At 53.7% G+C, this 20060-nt stretch overlaps 1 protein-coding gene across 1 annotated transcript in view; it reads left to right on the top strand.

Annotated features, from left to right (window-relative positions):
- Positions 1-12534: 12534 nt before the first annotated feature.
- The window catches only part of RAD18 (RAD18 E3 ubiquitin protein ligase), a 29587-nt gene continuing 22061 nt past the window's right edge, over positions 12535-20060 (top strand). The window contains exons 1-5 of the mRNA XM_056501690.1: positions 12535-12796; positions 12909-12990; positions 14829-14890; positions 15743-15813; positions 19503-19807. Of these exons, the coding sequence (XP_056357665.1) occupies positions 12737-12796; positions 12909-12990; positions 14829-14890; positions 15743-15813; positions 19503-19807 (580 nt within the window). The 5' untranslated portion in view covers positions 12535-12736. The remainder of the gene's footprint in view (positions 12797-12908; positions 12991-14828; positions 14891-15742; positions 15814-19502; positions 19808-20060) is intronic.

Raw genomic sequence — 20060 nt, forward strand, 5'->3', positions numbered from 1 at the left:
CTTTGTTTTATTTTGTTGTGGGTTTTTAATACAATTGTTTTCTTATCTTTAAGTGCCTTTTTGAGCACCAAAACAAACGGAGTTCAGGCCTGGGGGCTGTGCACACATGGGTTCGTCTGGGCAGCTGTGTTGTGCTGGGGGTGATTGCTTTTAAAGTCCTTCCATTCTTCTGTTTACTGAAAAGGGAACCAAGACTTTTTGTTGGAGAATAAACTCCCCCTTTGTAATATGGTATTCCTAGTGGAGTTTTAACTACTGTAAATTTAAGGGAAGAAATGTATTTTTCTGTAAGCGAACTTGGCACAAAGTTGAACTACAGACGTTGTAGGAGCATCATGACTGGAACTCGTGGTTTGTGAGTGACTGACTGATCCTCGGTACCTCCTGAGGCACAGGCTGTGTGTGGGCTGCAGGGTTCAGAGCTTCAGTGTGACACCCTGGCTGGGCTGAGCTGCTGGGGCGAGCTCTGCCCTGGGCCTGCTGCCCACGGAGGGGATTCTGTGCTGGGGGCTGCTCAGGGCAGGGGTCCCTGTGCTGTGGGGCTGCTCAGGGCAGGGGTCCCTGTCCTATGGAGGCTGCTCAGGGCAGGGGTCCCTGTGCTGTGGGGCTGCTCAGGGCAGGGGTCCCTGTGCCATGGGGGCTGCTCAGGGCAGGGGTCCCTGTCCTATGGAGGCTGCTCAGGGCAGGGGTCCCTGTGCTGTGGGGCTGCTCAGGGCAGGGGTCCCTGTGCTGGGGGCTGCTCAGGGCAGGGGTCCCTGTCCTATGGAGGCTGCTCAGGGCAGGGGTCCCTGTGCTGGGGGCTGCTCAGGGCAGGGGTCCCTGTCCTATGGAGGCTGCTCAGGGCAGGGGTCCCTGTCCTATGGAGGCTGCTCAGGGCAGGGGTCCCTGTGCTGTAGGGGCTGCTCAGGGCAGGGGTCCCTGTGCCATGGGGGCTGCTCAGGGCAGGGGTCCCTGTGCTGTGGGGCTGCTCAGGGCAGGGGTCCCTGTCCTATGGAGGCTGCTCAGGGCAGGGGTCCCTGTGCTGGGGGCTGCTCAGGGCAGGGGTCCCTGTGCTGTAGGGGCTGCTCAGGGCAGGGGTCCCTGTGCTGTAGGGGCTGCTCAGGGCAGGCGTCCCTGTGCTGTGTCCTGCCCATCCCAGCCATGGCCTGAGGGTGAGCACAGTGACACCATGGCCTTGCACAGCTCATCCATCCCAGCCATGGCCTGTGATGGTGCTCAGGGGGATCACGGTGACACCACGGCCCTGTCCCATCCATGTCCCTGTGATGGTGCTCAGGGGGAGCAGTGACACCACGGCCCTGTCCCATCCATCCCAGCCACATCCCTGTGTTGGTGCTCACAGTGACACCACAGCCCTGTGATGGTGCTCAGGGTGACACCATGGTCCTGTGATGATGATCAGTGACACCACATCCCTGTGATGGTGCTCGGGGTGATCACGGTGACACTACAGCCCTGTGATGGTGATCACGGTGACACCACATCCCTGTGAGGGTGCTCACAGTGACACCACAGCCCTGTGATGGTGCTCACAGTGACACCACAGCCCTGTGTTGGTGCTCACGGTGACACCACGGCCCTGTGTTGGTGCTCACGGTGACACCACAGCCCTGTGTTGGTGCTCACAATGCTCACAGTGACACCACAGCCCTGTGTTGGTGCTCACGGTGACACCACGGCCCTGTGTTGGTGCTCAGGGGGATCACAGTGACACCACAGCCCTGTGTTGGTGCTCACGGTGACACCACGGCCCTGCCCCGCACACCCCCCGCCCCGCCCGGCCCGGCCCGGGGCAGCGCTGGCTGCACTCTGCTCCTCAGGCTGAGGCCCTGCTCGGTGGTTCTGTCTGCCAGGTGTTGTTTCAGTAGCAGTGCTGTGGCTCTGGCGGGCAGCAGTGACGTCCTGAGCTGGTTTGCTTTGCGTGCCTGGGCTGTGAGGGCCGTGGGGACGGGGCTGCTGCTGCCGGGGCCCTGGGAGCCGCCGGCCATCCTCATCCTCCTCCTCCTCCTCCTCCTCCTCCTCCTCCTCCTCCTCCTCCGTGCTGTTGTCTCTGTGACGTGTGGTGAGATGCTGTCAGCTGGAGTGTCTGACTGGGTCCTCGTGTGTGCTGGTGATGCCGTGTAGATGAAGCCACTGGTTGGGTGTGGACTCATCCTGTTGAATAAACTGCTTAACTTTTCTCAAGAACCTTGTCTGTGGTTTCAGATTTGCTGCCTCTTGCCTGTGTTTCTTCACACCCTCCCAGCCCACAGTGCCCTGCCCTGGGCAGCACAGACACCGTCTCTTGCCCCTGCTGTTTGTGGCTGCTGAGGGGTAAAAACCCAGATTCTAAACAAGCTCAGAGCCCTTCACACCCAGGCTGTGAGGAGCTGCACTGGACTCTTCAGGCTGGGTTACGTCTCTTGCCATTGTTCTGTGTTTTGCTGCAGGTTGGTGGCTTTGCTTTCCTCCATGGTGGCAGCATGGAGAGGCAGAGAGCTCCCTGAACTGATCCATCACCCATCCTCGGGGTGGGGCAGCTGCAGGCACAGCCAGCAGGGCTCTGTGTGGGCCACGAGCAGGGCAGGACCGGCTGAGCTGCAGGTGGGGCTCAGCCTGCATTCCCCCGTCCTTAATTCCCCCTCCTTAATTCCGGGTCATGGGGTCAGCCCCAGGGGGTGAGTGGGTGTCTGCCCTGGCCACCAGCCCCTCCTCAGCGCCGACAGCAGCAGCAGCAGCGGCAGGGTCTGGTTCTGGCACGGCCCGGGGGCACCGCCCTGGGGGAAAGCCGGGGGTGGCTCCAGCAGGTGGGCAGGCTCTGGAGGGTGCCAGCTGTGTGCCAGCTGTGTGCCAGCTGTGTGCGAGGCCTCTGCGGGGTGTGTGACAGGCGTGCCAGGTGTGCTCGGTGTGTGCCAGGTGTGCTCGGTGTCCCGCGGTGTCCGCCCGCCGCCAGCAGGGGGCAGCAGCTCCTTTCCCTTTCCCTCTCCTCTCCTCTCCTCTCCTCTCCTCTCCTCTCCTCTCCTCTCCTCTCCTCTCCTCTCCTCTCCTCTCCTCTCCTCTCCTCTCCTCTCCTCTCCTCTCCTCTCCTCTCCTCTCCTCTCCTCTCCTCTCCTCTCGGTGCTGCACAGGCTGCCACCGGCTGATTGAACTGCAATTAATACCAGAACTATTTCTCTCCAGAGAGTTCAGTTACCCGAGTGAGGTGTGATAATCATTAACTCTAAGTGCGAACAATAAATTGAATGTATTTATTAATTTCTATGGCCCGAATGCAGCATTTGCATTTAAATTACCTTTCCACACTGCTGAGCTCTGACACGTGTGTTGATTTCCGTCTGAAGTTAAAAATGGTGTTAACGGGTGAGTGTGTGTGAGCCCCTCCCAGGGCGGAGCATCCGAGCCAGGGGATGGGAGCCTGACCCTGAGCGGGATGGGATGTGCTGGAGCGTGCTGGGATGTGCTCAGGTGTGCTGGGATGTGCTGGAGTGTGCTGGGATGTGCTCAGGTGTGCTGGGATGTGCTCAGGTGTGCTGGAGTGTGCTGGGATGTGCTCAGGTGTGCTGGGATGTGCTGGAGCGTGCTGGGATGTGCTCAGGTGTGCTGGGATGTGCTGGAGTGTGCTGGGATGTGCTCAGGTGTGCTGGGATGTGCTGGAGTGTGCTGGGATGTGCTCAGGTGTGCTGGGATGTGCTGGAGTGTGCTGGGACATGCTGGGATGTGCTGGGACATGCTGGGATGTGCTCAGGTGTGCTGGGATCTGCTGGAGTGTGCTGGGACATGCTGGGATGTGCTGGGACGTGCTGGGATGTGCTGGGATGCACAAGACACAGACCAGGCTGGTGTCATGGACCTGGCCCAGGCTGAACAGGGTCCAGGCTCCTCCATCCCACACCACTTCAGGGAATTTTGTCAAATGAAAGCCCTGCAGTGCAGAGGCAGGGAGGACAGAGAGGGCTGGCTGGCAGCTGTGTCCCACTCGCCCTGCTCTGCCCTGGTGAGCAGAAGCAGCTCAGCACTTGCTGTGAGCTCTGGGAAGCTGTCTGCAGTGCCAGCCCTGCCTCTGCTCAGCAGCACCTCATTCACCACCAGAAGCTGAGGTGATGGAAGGAGCTCTCAGCTTCCCCAGTCACCCTGGGGTGGTTGTCTGCAGGGAATGGTCTGTGGTGACTTGCCTTTGACTTGGGTTGGTCCAGCAGCCCAGTATGGATGGAGCCAAGAGCCACTCACTGTGTGTGCTCCAAGGGGCACCCGAGGGCACTCTGGCACCTGCCACACTCATAGCTAATGAATGAAAAAATGACAGAGAAATGAAATGTAGAGGAAATGATGCAGAACTTAGTGATTAGTGCTTTGAACCTGGGCTCAAAGTGAAAAATGCTCTCAGTCCTGCTGACTGAATCAAATAATCCAAATCACTAATACATTTTAGTATCTTTTTTTTGTGTGCAAAGACATTAAAGTGCTTTTAGCAAATGAGGTAAAGATTTTCCATCCATGTTAAAAAGTGAAGCAGAGCAGTGAGCTGTGGTGCCCAGAGCTCATGGCAGGGGCTGTGCATGACTGCCCTGTCCCTCCTGGGGATGGTGCCTGTGCACAGCCAGGCTGGGAGCCAGCATGGAGCCCACAATATTTACCAACTTCTGACAACTTTTATATCTCCCCTTAATACACACCTACAGCCTCACTATGGAAACACTGGAAACCAGACTTTAGCAGGGACTGCAGCATTATCCACCTTCTGTAAATACTGGGGAGCAGTTGGAAACCTTTTATGATCACAGCTCAGCTGGAAAACAGCATCACATCCCTGCTCTCCTTTGGGATCATTTCCCTTGCTTGTGGGGTGGGGGGCAGCAGCTGTTGAAGCATTTTGCTCTAAGTGTTTAATGAGATAAGGATGTAATTAGCTGGATTTTAAATATCTCATGCATCAGATGAGCATAAGCATTGCAGGTAAACCAGCCTTGCTCTGTGTCACAGAGTTGCCTCTTCCCTCCCAGGAATACTCCAGAGACTTGGGCTTGGAGTCCTGGATGCTGCAGAATCAGGAGGTCTGTGTGTTGGAAATGAATCTTCAGCTCTGGAGCAAAGCTTATCCCAGCCCTTTAAATCCAATACCAGCTCCTGACAGCACCCAAAGGCCAGGCAGCCCCTGACAGCTCCTGATTCCACCCAGCCCCATCAGCCTGAGACTCATCTCTGGCTGTGCAAACGTGGCCAGTTCTCTCTACAAAGACAAATTTATAAATTTCTTGATGAAGACACACAGCTGGGGCACTGGCAGGCTGTGATGAGCATGGCTTGGCTGGTGCAGATCTTTGGCTGTGGCCCAGGGGGCAGTGCAGGGAGGGGCTGGATGGGCTCTGCAGCCTGGCCACAGCTCCCAGGAGAGGCTCTGATCACTGCTGCTCAAACCTTCCCATCCTCAAAGCTAACCAGCTTCTTTCCCTCCTTGATGTGCCCTGGCTGACAATGAATGACTGTCCTTGGCAGCGTTACCCACCCCTGCCTGCTGCTGCTGAACACCAGTGAAACTTCTGTTGCATTTCTCTCTCTAAACTGTTGTTGCATCCATTTTTTTCACCCCCTTAAAGACAGCCTTTATAAAAATAATAAATTTAGCAATGACTGGGCAAGTGCTGAAGCTGGCAGAGCTGTTCCACAGAGCAGGGCAGTGCTGAGCTTGTGAGGCTGTGGCAATGGCTGAGGGTGAGGAAGCTCAGCCAGGCTCTAGGGTGAGATGCAGCCTTTTTCTTAAAAGAAAGGAAGAAAAAATTAAGTCTTACGTAAGTCAAAACATCTGCTAGTGCATGACTAATGCCTTCCCTCCTCCCTGGTGTGGCAACTGAAGTCCATGGGAATGATATAAATGATTGTTTCCTGTAAGAAGTTGTACATTGTTCCTGGGGCTTTTGGGGACAAGGCTGGTGTGCAGCCACCCCTTCCCTTGTGCTGTTTGCTGCTGGTTTGGGTCCAGCTGCCCCTGGCCCTGCTGCCCTGAGCTGAGAGCAGCAAACCCAGACCCATGCCATGTCCCTGCCCATGCTGCCAGGGTGGATTTATTCCTGCCAAAGTCAGCTCCAGTGACAGGGCAGTTCCCTGTGTTTGGAGCTGAGCTTATTGATGTGCAGTGCTGACAGCTGAATTAGCTGAGTGCTGGGCTGGGGCTGTGCCCAGGGGGGCAGCCCTGGTGACACTGCTGTGCCCCTAGACCTGCCAGCCTGGCACTGCAGCCCTGGTGACACTGCTGTGCCCCTAGAGCAGCCTGGCACTGCAGCCCCTGGTGACACTGCTGTGCCCAGGGGGGCAGCCCCTGGTGACACTGCTGTGCCCCTAGACCTGCCAGCCTGGCACTGCAGCCCTGGTGACACTGCTGTGCCCCTAGAGCAGCCTGGCACTGCAGCCCTGGTGACACTGCTGTGCCCAGGGGGGCAGCCCCTGGTGACACTGCTGTGCCCCCAGACCAGCCTGGCACTGCAGCCCTGGTGACACTGCTGTGCCCAGGGGGGCAGCCCCTGGTGACACTGCTGTGCCCCAGACCTGCCTGGCACTGGGGTGCTGGTGACACTGCTGTGCCCCTAGACCAGCCTGGCACTGGTGTGCTGGTGACACTGCTGTGCCCCCAGACCAGCCTGGCACTGCAGCCCTGGTGACACTGCTGTGCCCCTAGAGCAGCCTGGCACTGCAGCCCTGGTGACACTGCTGTGCCCCTAGACCAGCCTGGCACTGGTGTGCTGGTGACACTGCTGTGCCCCTAGACCAGCCTGGCACTGCAGCCCTGGTGACACTGCTGTGCCCCTAGAGCAGCCTGGCACTGCAGCCCTGGTGACACTGCTGTGCCCCCAGACCAGCCTGGCACTGGGGTGCTGGTGCCTCCCCAGGACAGGGCTGATGGCAGCAGTGCAGTGACAGACCCAGGGTTTGCAGCCCCTTGCTGTGTGCATGTGTTGGTCAGGACTGGTCTGTCTGAGGAGAATGCAAGGAAATGTTTTACACACCCAACAGCCAAAGTGGCCCCCAAATGTGATTTTATTCCCAGGGAGCTTCCCCATTCTGGCAGTGGTACTCTGCAGCATCTTAAACTCTGCTCACTTGTTTGATTCCAGTTCAGACCTTGTGTGGATCTGGTGCCCCCTGCCCACCCCAAGGCTCCCCCTCCCCACAGGACTCCCTGGCTGCCAGGCTGCCCAGTGGCACCCAGCAGGGCACGGGGTAACTCCCCTCCCTGCTGAACTTCTATTGGTGCATCTTGGACTTGGCTCTGGTTTCCCTGCCTGGATCTCTCAGTTCTGGGCACTCTGGGTCTGTCAGAGCAGGAGCAGGGCTGGGTCCAGCAGAGGAGAGTGCTCCTGGCAGAGGGAGGGATGGATGGATGGATGGATGGATGGATGGATGGATGGATGGATGGATGGATGATGGATGGATGGATGGATGAATGATGGATGGATGATGGATGGATGGATGATGGATGGATGGATGGAGGGATGGATGGATGATGGATGGATGGATGGATGGATGATGGATGGATGGATGGATGATGGATGGATGGATGGAGGATGGATGGATGGATGATGGATGGATGGATGAATAGATGAATGGATGATGGATGGATGGATGGATGATGGATGATGGATGGATGGATGATGGATGGATGGATGGATGATGGATGGATGGAGGATGGATGGATGGATGATGGATGGATGGATGAATGGATGGATGGATGGATGGATGGATGGATGGATGGATGGATGGATTGATGATGGATGGATGGATGGATTCAGGGTGTCTCAGCTTCCAAACTCTGCACCAGCCATGCTCTGGCTTCCTGCTCCCCATGGTCTGGGACATTACCTGCTGCCAGAATTACTAATAGGCTGCTGCTTTTAGCCTGAGTGCTGAGCTGCTGCTCCAAGGTGGAAATCATGGAGTCAATTAAGTAATTACCTGGTGTTTCAGCTGCCAGCTTGAGAGGTTTTTTTTTCACCACTGGCATCAATCCCAACACACATCTCAGCCCAGACCATCAGCAGTGGTTTGGGCACTGCTGGAGCTGGCTGTGTGCCTGGATGGGCTGGAGCTGCTGGTTCTGCAGCTGTTCTGGTGACAGATGGCTCCTCCTCCCTCAGTTCAGTCTCATTCTGGCACATCAATCCAGGCTAAGCTGAGCAGAAGCTGCAATTGCCTCTTCATAGTTCACTTGCTCTGTTTTACCCTCCCTTATTTGATGGTGTGTTGACTCTCTTGCCTTTGGATTTCCCCTGATTTCCCCATTTTCTCTGCATGGGAATGCAAACTGTTGTTTTCTACTTGTCAGCCCCTGCCTGTGACCTCCATCACTGGTCTCAGGTGGGAGACAGAGTCCTGAGTGTTGTGTCCACCCAGAGACCTGGAATCACTGATGGAAACCAGGCTCTGGAAAGCAAAGTCCTCTCCCAGTGAGAAGGAAGGCTCTTAGCCTTTCCTGGGATGTTGTTTCTGGGCTCCTGCTGGTAATCACTCTCAAAACTAGTTCTCAAAAGCATTCTCACGTTTCTGCAAGCAGCTGAATTAATTCAGGTTTTTTTCTTGGTTTATTTTGAGTGGTGGGGAAGGGAATTGCACCCAGGCTAAGAACCAAACAGCCAAAGAGTGACTGTGAGGCACAAAGCTGGCAATGGCAGACACTGCTGGGGGACAACCAGAGAGAATGCAGAGTATTACAGACCTGTCTCTAAGTGTGCATGGATTGCCAGTGTGGGAGCTTTCATACTACAGCAGTTTGGAGCTAGTGAGATTGCTCATGATTTTTATAACATTTACTAGATCAGCATCAGTGTCCAAATGGGAGATATCTGCATGTGCAAAACAACATCTCTGAAACATCAGCAAGGGTTGCTTTTGTTGATGGCAGGAGGCCAAAGGCAGCAAAGGCCAGTTCCCCCCTGGCTCATTCTGTGACTGTGCCCACCCCAGGTCAGGGCTGTGCCTGCTCACTGCAGCCTCCTCTGCCCAGGCTGTCACTGTCATCTCACCCTCCCTCAGGTCACACCCAACTCAGTCAGCACTGAGCACTGCTATGAAATGCCCACAGTGATTTTACTCATTGTGTCCATCTCAGAGCACTCCAGGAGAAAGTTCAAATATTATTTCTGGCTCCTTTGGCTGCTAACTTTCACAGCATTTTCATGGAAGTTTCCACACTGCTCTGTAAAACTCTAAGATACTTTTGGCTGATTTATGTTGGCCTAAAATCATTGCAGTAGACTAAAAAAACAGAAAAAAAGATTTTGTGCTTTCAAGTAATTTCTGTGTGAACTGACCGGATACTTGTGGAGCTGTGGCAAGGGTTGGCTTTGAGGGACCTGGCAGCACAAGCTGTGCTGGGGTGATGAGTTACCCTCACAAGATTTTGCCTGGTGGAGGTTGTTGGCATTTCCCTGTTCTCCTGTGCTTGCCAGGCTGGGCTGGGGCTCCTGGCCCTGCTGCTGCCCAGGCTTGGCTCACCAGGGGAGGGCAGGGGGCTGGGGCAGCACTGCTGGAACAGAGGCTTTTGGCCAAAGCCCACAGGAACTGCAAACCAGCAGCTCTGCAGCCTGTTTGGCTGTGGCAGGGCAGGGAACCAGCACTGAGCCACAGGTCTCAGAGTCCAGCCCAGGACATCCCCTGCCTGCCCCAGCCCTGCTCCTCTGGCTGGGCTGCAGCTCATTTCCTTCCCAGAGCTGGGATGGGGCTGTGGCTGGGATTTGTGCAGAGCAGGATTGTGAACAGAGATGTTTTTGCTCTGTCTGAGCTGGGCTCACACAGAACCAAGGCCTGCCCTGCTCCTGGGACTGCCAGCTGGGAGTGCATGGGAGGCTGGCGGGGGAAACAGCTGGGAAAGGTGACCCAGCTGGCCCAGAGATGCTCCAGACCTCATGGACACCATGGCCAGTGCACAAGGTGGGGCTCACTGGAGTTTGTCTTCCCAAGAACTGCTGCAGGAGATGGAGCCCTGCTGCCAAACACCCGACTGCCCATGGAAGGTACTGAATGGATTCCTTTACTTTGCTTGTGTGTGTGGCTTTTGCTCCACCTGTTAAACTGTCTTCATCTCAAACCCACAAGTTTTCTCACTCTTACCCTTCTGATTCTATCAGTCTGCTGGTGGGGGAGTGAGGGAGCAGCTGTGTGAGGCTTGGATGCTGGCTGGGGTTAAACCACGACAATGTGGGATCTTTTTGTTCCAAAAGTCTCAACATCAGGCTAAATTTAGCCCTGTAGAAATCAATAAATGGCTGCCAACTTTAACACAAGGGCAGAGCAAGGTCAATGTTAAATATTTGTGAACAATTCTACCCATGGTTTCAGGTTCTTTCCAGTTGGGAGTGACATGATGAGAAACTTTCCACTGCTTCAAACATTAGGGAATCTCTGAAAATACTTAGAAACAATTAACTCAAAACATTCTCTGGTTTGGGGTTTGATATTTCTTTTTAAGTACAGTATGTTCTCCTGCTGATTTTTCATCCAGTCTACATGCTGGTGTCCAGAGGCTTGTTTATCTGCATTTGTACATCTCCAATGAAGTGATGTACATCTCTAATGAAGTACATCTCTGTCCAGTGACAGAGGCAGACCTTGGTGGAGTGTTGGGTTCCAGTTTCAAGACCCATGTCCTGAAGGCAGCTGGGGATGAGCTGTTTGTCAGGGCATGGAGGAAAACAACAGTTCTGCACGAGGCACTGAGCACCACGGGGGAACAAATGCTCTTTACATTATTAAGTTGTGCACAACCAGATGGGAACGATATAAAACCCCACTTAAATATTTTGTCTCAACGACACAAGTGAAAATCAGTAGCTTTTGAAGGTTTGCTTTGTGCCAGGCTGCTCCCCCTCCTACTAAGCTTTTCTGGGAACATGAAAGAGCAACAAGTTTATAAAAATGCAGTTGGGACCTCTTGGTATTTTAATTTAAATGAGTATTTCAGAGGCTTGGAAGGAGGAGACACATTCTGTGTGCAATAACAAGTTGTAACTTGGAGGTTTAGCAGGAGGAAGCAGTTCATTCCTGCTGCACCGAAGTGCAGAATGCCAATAAAACAGGGGAGGTTCCTGCAGGGGGGAGAGCTGTCCTCACCCAGCAGGGCTCAGGGATGGGCTCAGGCAGGGACAGCTCTGCTGGCCCAGGGCTGCCAGGAGCCCCAGTGACCCTGCCAGGGTGGGACACGGCCCAGCCCTGCATCCTGACAGGACAGTGTCACACAGCCCCGGGCTGGAGGGACCATCCTGAGCTGCCTGGGCAGGGGGATGTCTCCAGCTTCTGCAGCGTGCAGGATTCAGGTGAAAGCACCAATTGACCAGGGTTATTTATATGCTGCTTTTACCATGGAAATAGTTAAAACTGTGTTTTATTCAGCAGCAGGCTGTGTGTGTGGTGCTTGGCTGTAAACTCACTGCCCTTTGCTCTTCATCAGTCCTCTTAAAAAATAAACGTGTTGCTCCAGAAATGAACCCATGAACCCTGTGTGCCCATTCCTGGGTGAGTTAATTCCCATCCAATAAGCTCCTGTCAGAGGGTGTGAACCAAGATCAGCCATGTGCATGAGGGAATGAATAGAGAATAGAAAATTGCAGGAGTTTGATACATTAGTTCGGTCAGAGCTCACAGAGAAAGCAGGAATTGATTCCTTAAGGTGAAAAGAACAGGCACTCTAGTGGCAATGACACTACTCTGTAAATCCCAGCACTTCTGGCAAGGGGCAGGCAGTAATCAGATCCTCAAATGGATAAACTCAGAGATCCACAGTGCCCTGATCACTCACTGCTGCCGTTTCTGTGGGTGTCAGGCTGTGTGCTCAGCCCGGTTTGCTGTGCCCTGTGTGACCCGGCAGGGGTGGTGGCGCTGCCCATGCCCGGGGAAGCAGCCGGGCCGCGGGGAGGAGCCGCAGGTGAGCGCAGGGGCGGCTCAGGCATTTCCGAACCTCACCGACACCTCGGAACGGCTTTCAAACCGATATCACCTGGAAAATAGCGATCAGGACACGTGTCCGCGCTGTGGGATCAGCACATCTCGGCCGGCACCGAGCACGACCCGTGCGGTGCCGAGGGAGCTGCCGGGACCGGCCCTGCGGCCCTTGGGGACCGGGGCTCCGCCGGGAGGGGCGGGGGTGGGCAGGGGGCAGCGGGACCCCGGCCCGGCCCGAGCCCCGGCAATTCCCGGTTCGCCATCCCCGAACACCGAGATCCCCCGGCAATTCCCGGTTCGCCATCCCCGAACTCCGAGATCCCCCCGCAATACCCGGTTCGCCATCCCTGTTCCCCGAGCCCCGGCAATTCCCTGTTCGCCCTGTTCCCCGAGCTCCTCCGGCCGTCCCCATCCCCACTGCCATCCATTCCCGTTCCTTCCCGGCCATGCCTGCTCTCCATCCCCGTTCCCGTTCCCATCCCCGTTCCCGCTCGTTCCAGGCCGTTGCCGGAAGCGCGGGCGGAAGCGCGCGGCGCTGAGCGCGCGGATCCGGGCCCGCCGCGCTCGGAGCGGGGCCGCACCGGGGCCTGGGACCGGGCAGGACCGCACCGGGTCTGACCGCACCGGGCCGGATCGCACCGCACCGGGGCCGGGTCTGACCGCACCGGGGCCGGATCGCACCGCACCGGGGCCTGGGACCGGGCCGGGCCGGGTCGGGCCGCACCGGGTGTGACCGCACCGGGGCCGCGGGGCCGGGTGTGACCGCACCGGGCCGGGTGTGACCGCACCGGGCCGGGTGTGACCGCACCGGGCCGGGTCGCACGGCCCCGCCATGGCCCTGGCGCTGCCGCCGCTGGAGCCGCCGTGGCCGCCCAGCCTGGCCCCGCTGAAGGTGCGTGCGGGGCCCGGGCGGTTCCGCTGCCGCTGCCGGGAGGATAAAGCGATCCCGGTACCGGCCCTGGCCGTGCCGGCCCGCTCACCCCGCTCTCCCCGCTCTCTTGCAGGCCGTGGATGACTTGCTGCGCTGTGGGATCTGCTTCGACTATTTCAGCATCGCCGTGGTGATCCCGCAGTGCTCGCACAGCTGTGAGTGCCGCGGGCAGCTCGGGCAGAGGGTTCTGAGCCCGCAGGAAGGATGGACAGAAACTGTTCACAAGGGGGGATGGCTGCCCGCTGACAGAGCACAGGGCTCGCTTTGAGATCCAGAAATTGTTCCTTGGGAGGTGGTGATGCCCTGGCACAGGTGCCCAGAGCAGCTGGGGCTGCCCTGGATCCCTGGCAGTGCCCAAGGCCAGGCTGGAGCACCTGGGACAGGGGAAGGTGTCCCTGCCACGGCAGGGGTGACACTGGGTGGGATTTAGGGCCCCTTCCCACCCAAACCATTCCGGGCTTCTGTGATTCTCCTTGCGATGGAAGCTGGGGGAACCTTCCCTTGTGTAGTTCCTGCTCAATACAAACATGTGACATCTGGCATTCTTCATTTAAATATCTTTCTGAGCATCTCGAGGGTGGTACAAATGCAGAGCTCTGTGTGGAGGGCATTGAGAGCTCAAATTTTCCGTGCTGCGCTGTGTGCCCTGGGCGATGTCTGCTGGAACCTTGCCCCAGGTGGTTTGCTGAAGCCAGATTAGAGGGGCAGTACCTTGCCTTTCCTCACGTTAAAATAAACGCCTGTAATTGTTTGGTTCAGAAACTGTAGCACTTCCTTCCTGAAGGGGGACGTGGTAGTTTGGCAGTGAAGTTTATTTTAGCTTGGCAAAGCTGTCACCATTGAAAGCAGTGTGGGGGGCACAGGAGTGGAGCTGTGCTGCCTGGGCACAGCAGTCCTGGCACACAGGGCCTGGCCCATGGGAAGGTGCTGCCCTGCCAGATGCTGCCAGCCTGGATCTGCCACTTCATTCTGTTCATACAGTTCAAGTTTGTTCCTTTTCTTTGTGGGTTTCTCACCCTGTATCTCTTCTTGCTATATATGCAGTAATTTTTAAACATTTAGATGAATTTGCAGGTTTAAATGTTAATTGGTGCATTGGACCAGGTTGGATTGGGCTTGGACCAATTTGTTCTAGTGGAAGATGTCCCTGCCCTTGGTAGGGGGTGAAATGAGCTTTAAGGTCCCTCCCAACCCAAACCATGCTGGGATTAATTAATTAATGCTTCTGCTGCTTTTCAGATGTGTTCCCAGAGGGGCTGTGAGGTATAGATGTCTCTCAGGAGCTGCTGCTGAGTGTGTTCAGTGCTCAGACTGACCCATGGTGCTCTAGTGAGGGAATGTCTTTTCCTGGAGAATGATGAGACTTTTTAAATCCTTAATTGGCTGTGAAAGCTGGTGGATAAATTGACAAAGTTTACTTTGTGACAGTTTACTGTGACAATATGGAGTTCATGGTGTGTTTCACCACCCAGCCTGGAGGCACCTGTGATGGGGAGATGACATTGAGCTGTCTGCCCTCCTTTTTGCCTCCTCTTTCAATTGGTATTGTTTTGGAAAGGGGCAGAAGAGCCTGGGAAAGGAGGGGATTGAGAGTTTGTCTGGGGCTGTGCAGGGACGTGAATGATCAGCATTAGTCATGTCAAATCCCAGCAGGTGAGGTGAGAGCAGTGCAGACGCTGCTGGAGTGGTGGTGGCTGACCGAGGGTTTCTTGCGCTGGGAAATAGAAGGAAACAAACATCAGCTTTAGAGGGAGGAGCTGATACTTGATATTGAAACATGTTCGCATAAAATGCAGGTTATTTTGCAACAATGATAATCTCAATTCCATGTAAAAATGGTGTCTTCAATATTTGTGTATTGTGGAATGGCTTGTACATAGCATTGTACAATAGTACAATATACATTGTATATAATATTGTACAATAAGGAAATACTGAAGGATGTGGAAGTGCATTTGGAATAATCTCCAAATTTTGTATTTCCCTTTTCCAGACTGTTCCCTTTGTATCCGCAAGTTTTTGTCCTACAAAACGCAGTGTCCAACCTGCTGTGTGGTAAGTGTGGGTTTGGTTTTTCCCCCAGTTTATCTTTATGTTTTGGGACATCTCAGGAGCTTTTCCCTTTGGCCTGTGCCAGATAATCAATTCTGGTTGCATGGCAAAGTGTGGTGCTGTTGCACCTGGAATTCTCCTGTTTCAGGGGTCAGAAGGGGATGGAGCAGCAGCCTGGGCTTGGCTCAGGGCTCTGAGTACAGTCTGTCACAAAACATCTGACATTAATTTGGTAAAATGCTCCATCATTCAAACCAGCACTGCTGAAACATAAGCACTTAATTTTCCGTGAGTGAGTGGCCCCACTTAATCTCAAAATAAAAATAAATAATAAAAGCTTTGTTAGAAAGAAGAGCAGAGAGAGTAAAAATTAAAAATTGTTTAAGAGAATGAGTTGAATGCACAAAGGCATCTCCTAATTCATATTTTCATTCCATAACCAGAAGGTTAACATTTCCCTTCATCAGTTTTCATGCTTAGGGTTCTCACCACCTTCAGAAGATCTTTGGTTTGGTTTTCAAAGCTGTTAGACCTGTGCTGCAGTAAACCACTGTTGGAGCCTGGGCACACTGCACTTTGTTGCTTTAGCTTTTTCTTTGTTTTTACCTGTTGCCCTTAATATCCCAGAGCTTAGTTCTCAGCAGTTATTTTAATGTGAGGTATTTTGGGGAAGATCTGTTCACCCTTTAAGCATCTGAATTCCTGTAGCACTTCAGTGGGGGAGCTGAGGCATGGAGCCAAGAAACAAGTTATTGATCACTTGAACATTTTCTGGGCACTTGCTGTTCTCACTGCATTTGAATGTTTGTTTGTTTAGGTTTGTTGGTTTTTTCCTTTTCTTTGTTTTTTTAACAGGCAGTCTCAGAATCTGACCTGAGAAACAACCGGCTTCTAGATGATCTGGTGAAGAGCTTTAATTCTGCAAGGTATTGCTGGGATTTCCTGGCTGCTCTCTCTGCTTTGGCAGCTGGGAAGGTGTGACTGTGTGTGACCAGCACTGGAGAGGAGCAGTGTGAGAACTGAGCAAAAAAAAAATTGTAGTGTCACAGAAGGATTGGCAAAGATGAATTTTTGCACCTTGGAAAAACCTGCAGAGTTCTGGCTGAAGCTGCTCTCCACTCCAGTGATGGGCAGGTTTTACAAACTCATTTTGGTTCTGCTTCTGGTTGGCTGCTCTGGGAGTTCCTGGAGGTCTCTGCAGACATGTCAGCACCCTGGGGGAAATAATGGTAGTGAAGATTTTCTTCAGGATCTTCCTTTGTGTGCAGGGGGGTTGTGAGCAGAAGGATTTGTCCAGGGGTAATGGTCACCTTGAAGAGCAGTCTTTTGGTGAAGTCACTGGCTGGGAAAATACAGGTATTGAAGGACTAAAAATGTGAGTTTTCTTGAGTAAGGAAGTAATGGCATGCTGTGCTTTCAACTCGAATTTTTACCTACTTTTCTGTTTGTTTTTAATTCATTTTTGTGCTTCACATCCCTTTAAAAGACAGGAACAACAAAGTAAATAAGACTTGGTAAATTCTCACAGCAGTAGATACATGAAGCCCCTTGTATTGTCTGTCTGTTTTCTTTTGATGAGAAGCTACCCAGTGGTTTTCTGGGATTCTGTGGGTGTTCCTGTCTCTATAGGAGACAAATGTGCTTTCACCTTTTTCTCTGAAATTAGCTTGGAGCTGGAATCAGTGAGACTCTTGGCTTCATAAGTGACAGGAAGCATAGTTCAGCTGATGGCTTTGGATCATGAGAGAATTTTTCTCTGATGAAGATCATAGAATGTAGATAGATCTAATCTTCTATATGACCACTACTAAATTTAATTGATTTATTTGAGTAATTTCAATCCTACAGTTCCACTGTTTCAGCTTGAATTCTGGTGCTTCCTCGTGATAAATGGATTACTATTTTTTTGTTAATGCCTAATTTTGTAGGAACAAGTAGTGCTGACTTGGATCCATTATGATATTGAATCTTAAATGTTAATCTTTTTTTTTTGACTGCTTTAATGGATCAGTATCAATCTTACCAGTGAGAGTAGTTCAATAACCTTTCCTTTTGTGACTTGGAGTTCAATCAATTCTCCCATGGAGTTGGGTCAGGAGGAGCTGGGCTGAGGGGACACTGCTCCTGTATCCACCACTGCTCTTGTGCAGGAAAATCTTCTGTCCCCCCTCCTTCTCCATCTGCTTGGTTTCCCCTTGGCTGTCCCCAAAAGCAATTCCACAGTCCAGGGACTGAGGAGCTCAGCAGGTTTCAAAGATCAAGTGTGCTCTAACTTGACTCTGAGCCTTGGGTAGTTTGATATTTATGAAAATTAGGCCTTAAATCTTCTCAGCATTTCACAAAGTGCAAACCCATTTCTTAAGTCAGGCCTGGAGGGGAAGAAAATGGTAATGTTGGTGGACTTGGAGGGGAAGCTGTGCTCCAAGGTCAGTTCCAGGCAGGGTGGGGCTGATCCATTTCTGCTCTGCCAGCGCTGGCTGTTTGCAGGTGGGCAGTGCTGGGGGCTCAGGGCTGTGTGGCAGTGCAGCTCTCTCTGTACACAGGGGGCTCTCAGTGGGCTGGGGGTGTCCTGTGCCTGCTCCTGGCCCTGGGTGTTGGTGGGAGAGGGAGAGGAGCAGCTCTGAGCAGCCTCCATGGTGTGAGTGTGCAGGGCCTGGAAGGGCAGGAGCCTCAGGGAGGAGCCTGAGGGCATTGCCATGGGCAGGGTTCTGTTCCCTCATCTGTGTGTGCTGTGTTCCCTCACCTGTGTGTGCTGTGTTCCCTCACCTTTCTGTGTCTGTTCCCTCACCTGTGTGTGCTGTGTTCCCTCACCTGTGTGTGCTGTGTTCTTTCACCTGTCTGTGTTCTGTTCCCTCACCTTGTGTGTCTGTTCCCTCACCTTGTGGTCTGTTCCCTCACCTGTGTGCTGTGTTCCCTCACCTGTGTGTGCTGTGTTCCCTCACCTGTCTGTGTCTGTTCCCTCACCTGTGTGTGCTCTGTTCCTCACCTGTGTATGCTGTGTTCCCTCACCTGTCTGTGCTCTGTTCCCTCACCTGTGTGTGCTCTGTTCCTCACCTGTGTGTGCTCTGGGCAGAATTCTGGCTCTGGCCAGCCCAGGAGAGAAGGATGAGCAGCAGTATTTGCTGTCCTTAATGCAGAGTTCTCTTATCAGTTGCAGTGAGGCCAGGACCTTCAGAAATAACATATAAAGCTGTGTAAAGAATTAATTTCATTGCCCTCTACTAAAGAGATTATTTTGATAAAATTTGTCACTTTCTGTTTTACCTTGTTAAAAACTTAGCAATAGAAATTAGAGTTATACTTGCCCAAGTAGAAAAGCAGTAGTCCTTGCTGAAAAGAATCTCTGCTTTTCTTCATACACAGGGAAGAAAAATGTTTTTCCTGTCCAATTTTCCCTGTTTCCTATCCAGGGTTACTGGACAGGCAGTGAGTCAGAGGAATGAACACATTGACTGTGGGTGCTGCAGGGAGCAGGTGCTGTCACTACTGTGCAGAGCCTGAGCCTCCAGCAGGGGTGCAGGGGGATTTCAAGGAGATCCATTGCCTTTGCTGCAGTTGGGACTTGTTCCTAGGAAGATTCACAGCTCTGGCTCTTCCTTGGAATTTATTTATGTGGAAGCCCTGGATTCCCAGCAGCTGCTTCATTGCTGCTTCAGCAAGAGAGAAGTAAACAGAGAATGGGAATTGTAAAATGGGAGCCAGGAGCCAGATGGAGGACACTTGGTTTTTGTGGGTGTTGCAGATCTGAAAAGATGTGGGAGCTGTTCATGCTGTGGTAGAAGCAGAGGGAGGGTGCTGGAGGGCAGGATGTTAAGACACCATCCATCTTTAGTTAACCAGGTGGTTTTTAACCCCCTGCCCTGCCCATCTCAGTGACTGAGGAGGGTTTGGGTCATGGTGTTCTGGGTCTGGCTCACTGTGACACCTGGCTGATTCATCTCAGCCTTCAGAGGGAAGGACACTGCTCTGCTCTGGGCTGGGCATTGTCAGCTGGGCTGCAGCTGCTGCTTTGTGCCAGGAAGGTAAAATTCTGTCAGCTCAGAGCTCACAGCAGCATGTTAAATTCTTAGCAGGGTCACAGATAACTGAGGCCATAGACAGCACACAGAGGGTTTTGAGCATGGTGTAGAGCTGATGTTTGCTGTGGGATCAGCTCCCAGTGAGCTGGCCAGGCTGGTGCTGCCAGGGGCTGGGCCCCTCCACCACTGCCTGCTTTCCCTGGGCTTGCTGAGTGATGGATGAGCTTCAGTCTGGTCATGCTTGCCCAGATCTCTCCAGTCACACTGTCAGAGTTTCTGTGATTAGTGAGAAATTGGAGTAATTCACTCTGTGCTGACAAAGTGCTGTTGGAGAGCCCAGGGCTGTGCCAGGAGCATCTGCTGTGCCCTGGCTCTTGTATCCTGGGGCTGGGTGTGGGACCATGAGATGTCATCACCCAGCTGCTCATGGGCCCAAAACCCACATTCTGGGAGAGGCCAGTGTGGGACTGCTCCCTCCTCTTCTGCCCTCAGCCCTGGCATCTTCTGTGTTTTCACACCCAAAAAAGAATTTGTGTGTCAGACACGTTTCCAGGTCCTTAGCACCGTGCAGTGCTGGCTGAGTGTTTTCCTTGCAGGCAGCAGCTGCTGCAGTTGGTGTTGGATGCTCCATCCCCAGCAGCCCCTGGGCACTGCAGCCCTGCTCAGCCTGCTCAGGGGCCAGGCACCCACAGCCTCCTGAGGAAGGACAAGGTCTGCACCTCCCTGGCAGGGCTGCCAGGGGCTGCTCTGGAGAGTCTCAGCACTGAGGGGCACCATGACCTGCACAGCCCTTCTGCAGAGCCTGGGGCTGCAGACAGCAAGGTGGGGTCACAGGAGGTTCCTGGGAGCACTGGAAATCAAGAAAAGCCTTCTACATCTGTGGTGCAAGGAGACTGCAAAGGTGAGGTGTTTGATTCCTGGCTGTCCTGCTGTGTCCCCAGCTGTGGCTGGCTGTGTGTCACAGCACTCTGTGGCACCCACCCTGTGTCCCTGGGTGGTTCTGATCTGTCATGTTCAGCCCCTGCCCCTTTAACTGCCCTGTGCTCCCTTCCCATCCCTGCTCTGCTCCAATGTGTTCTTCAGAGAGCCTCAGCTGCTGCCAGGGAATTCACTGGAATTCAGCACTCACAGATGCCTTTGCTTTGAGTAACAGC

Source organism: Oenanthe melanoleuca, chromosome 12 (assembly GCF_029582105.1).
Source record: "Oenanthe melanoleuca isolate GR-GAL-2019-014 chromosome 12, OMel1.0, whole genome shotgun sequence".
NCBI classification, from domain to species: Eukaryota; Metazoa; Chordata; class Aves; order Passeriformes; family Muscicapidae; genus Oenanthe; species Oenanthe melanoleuca.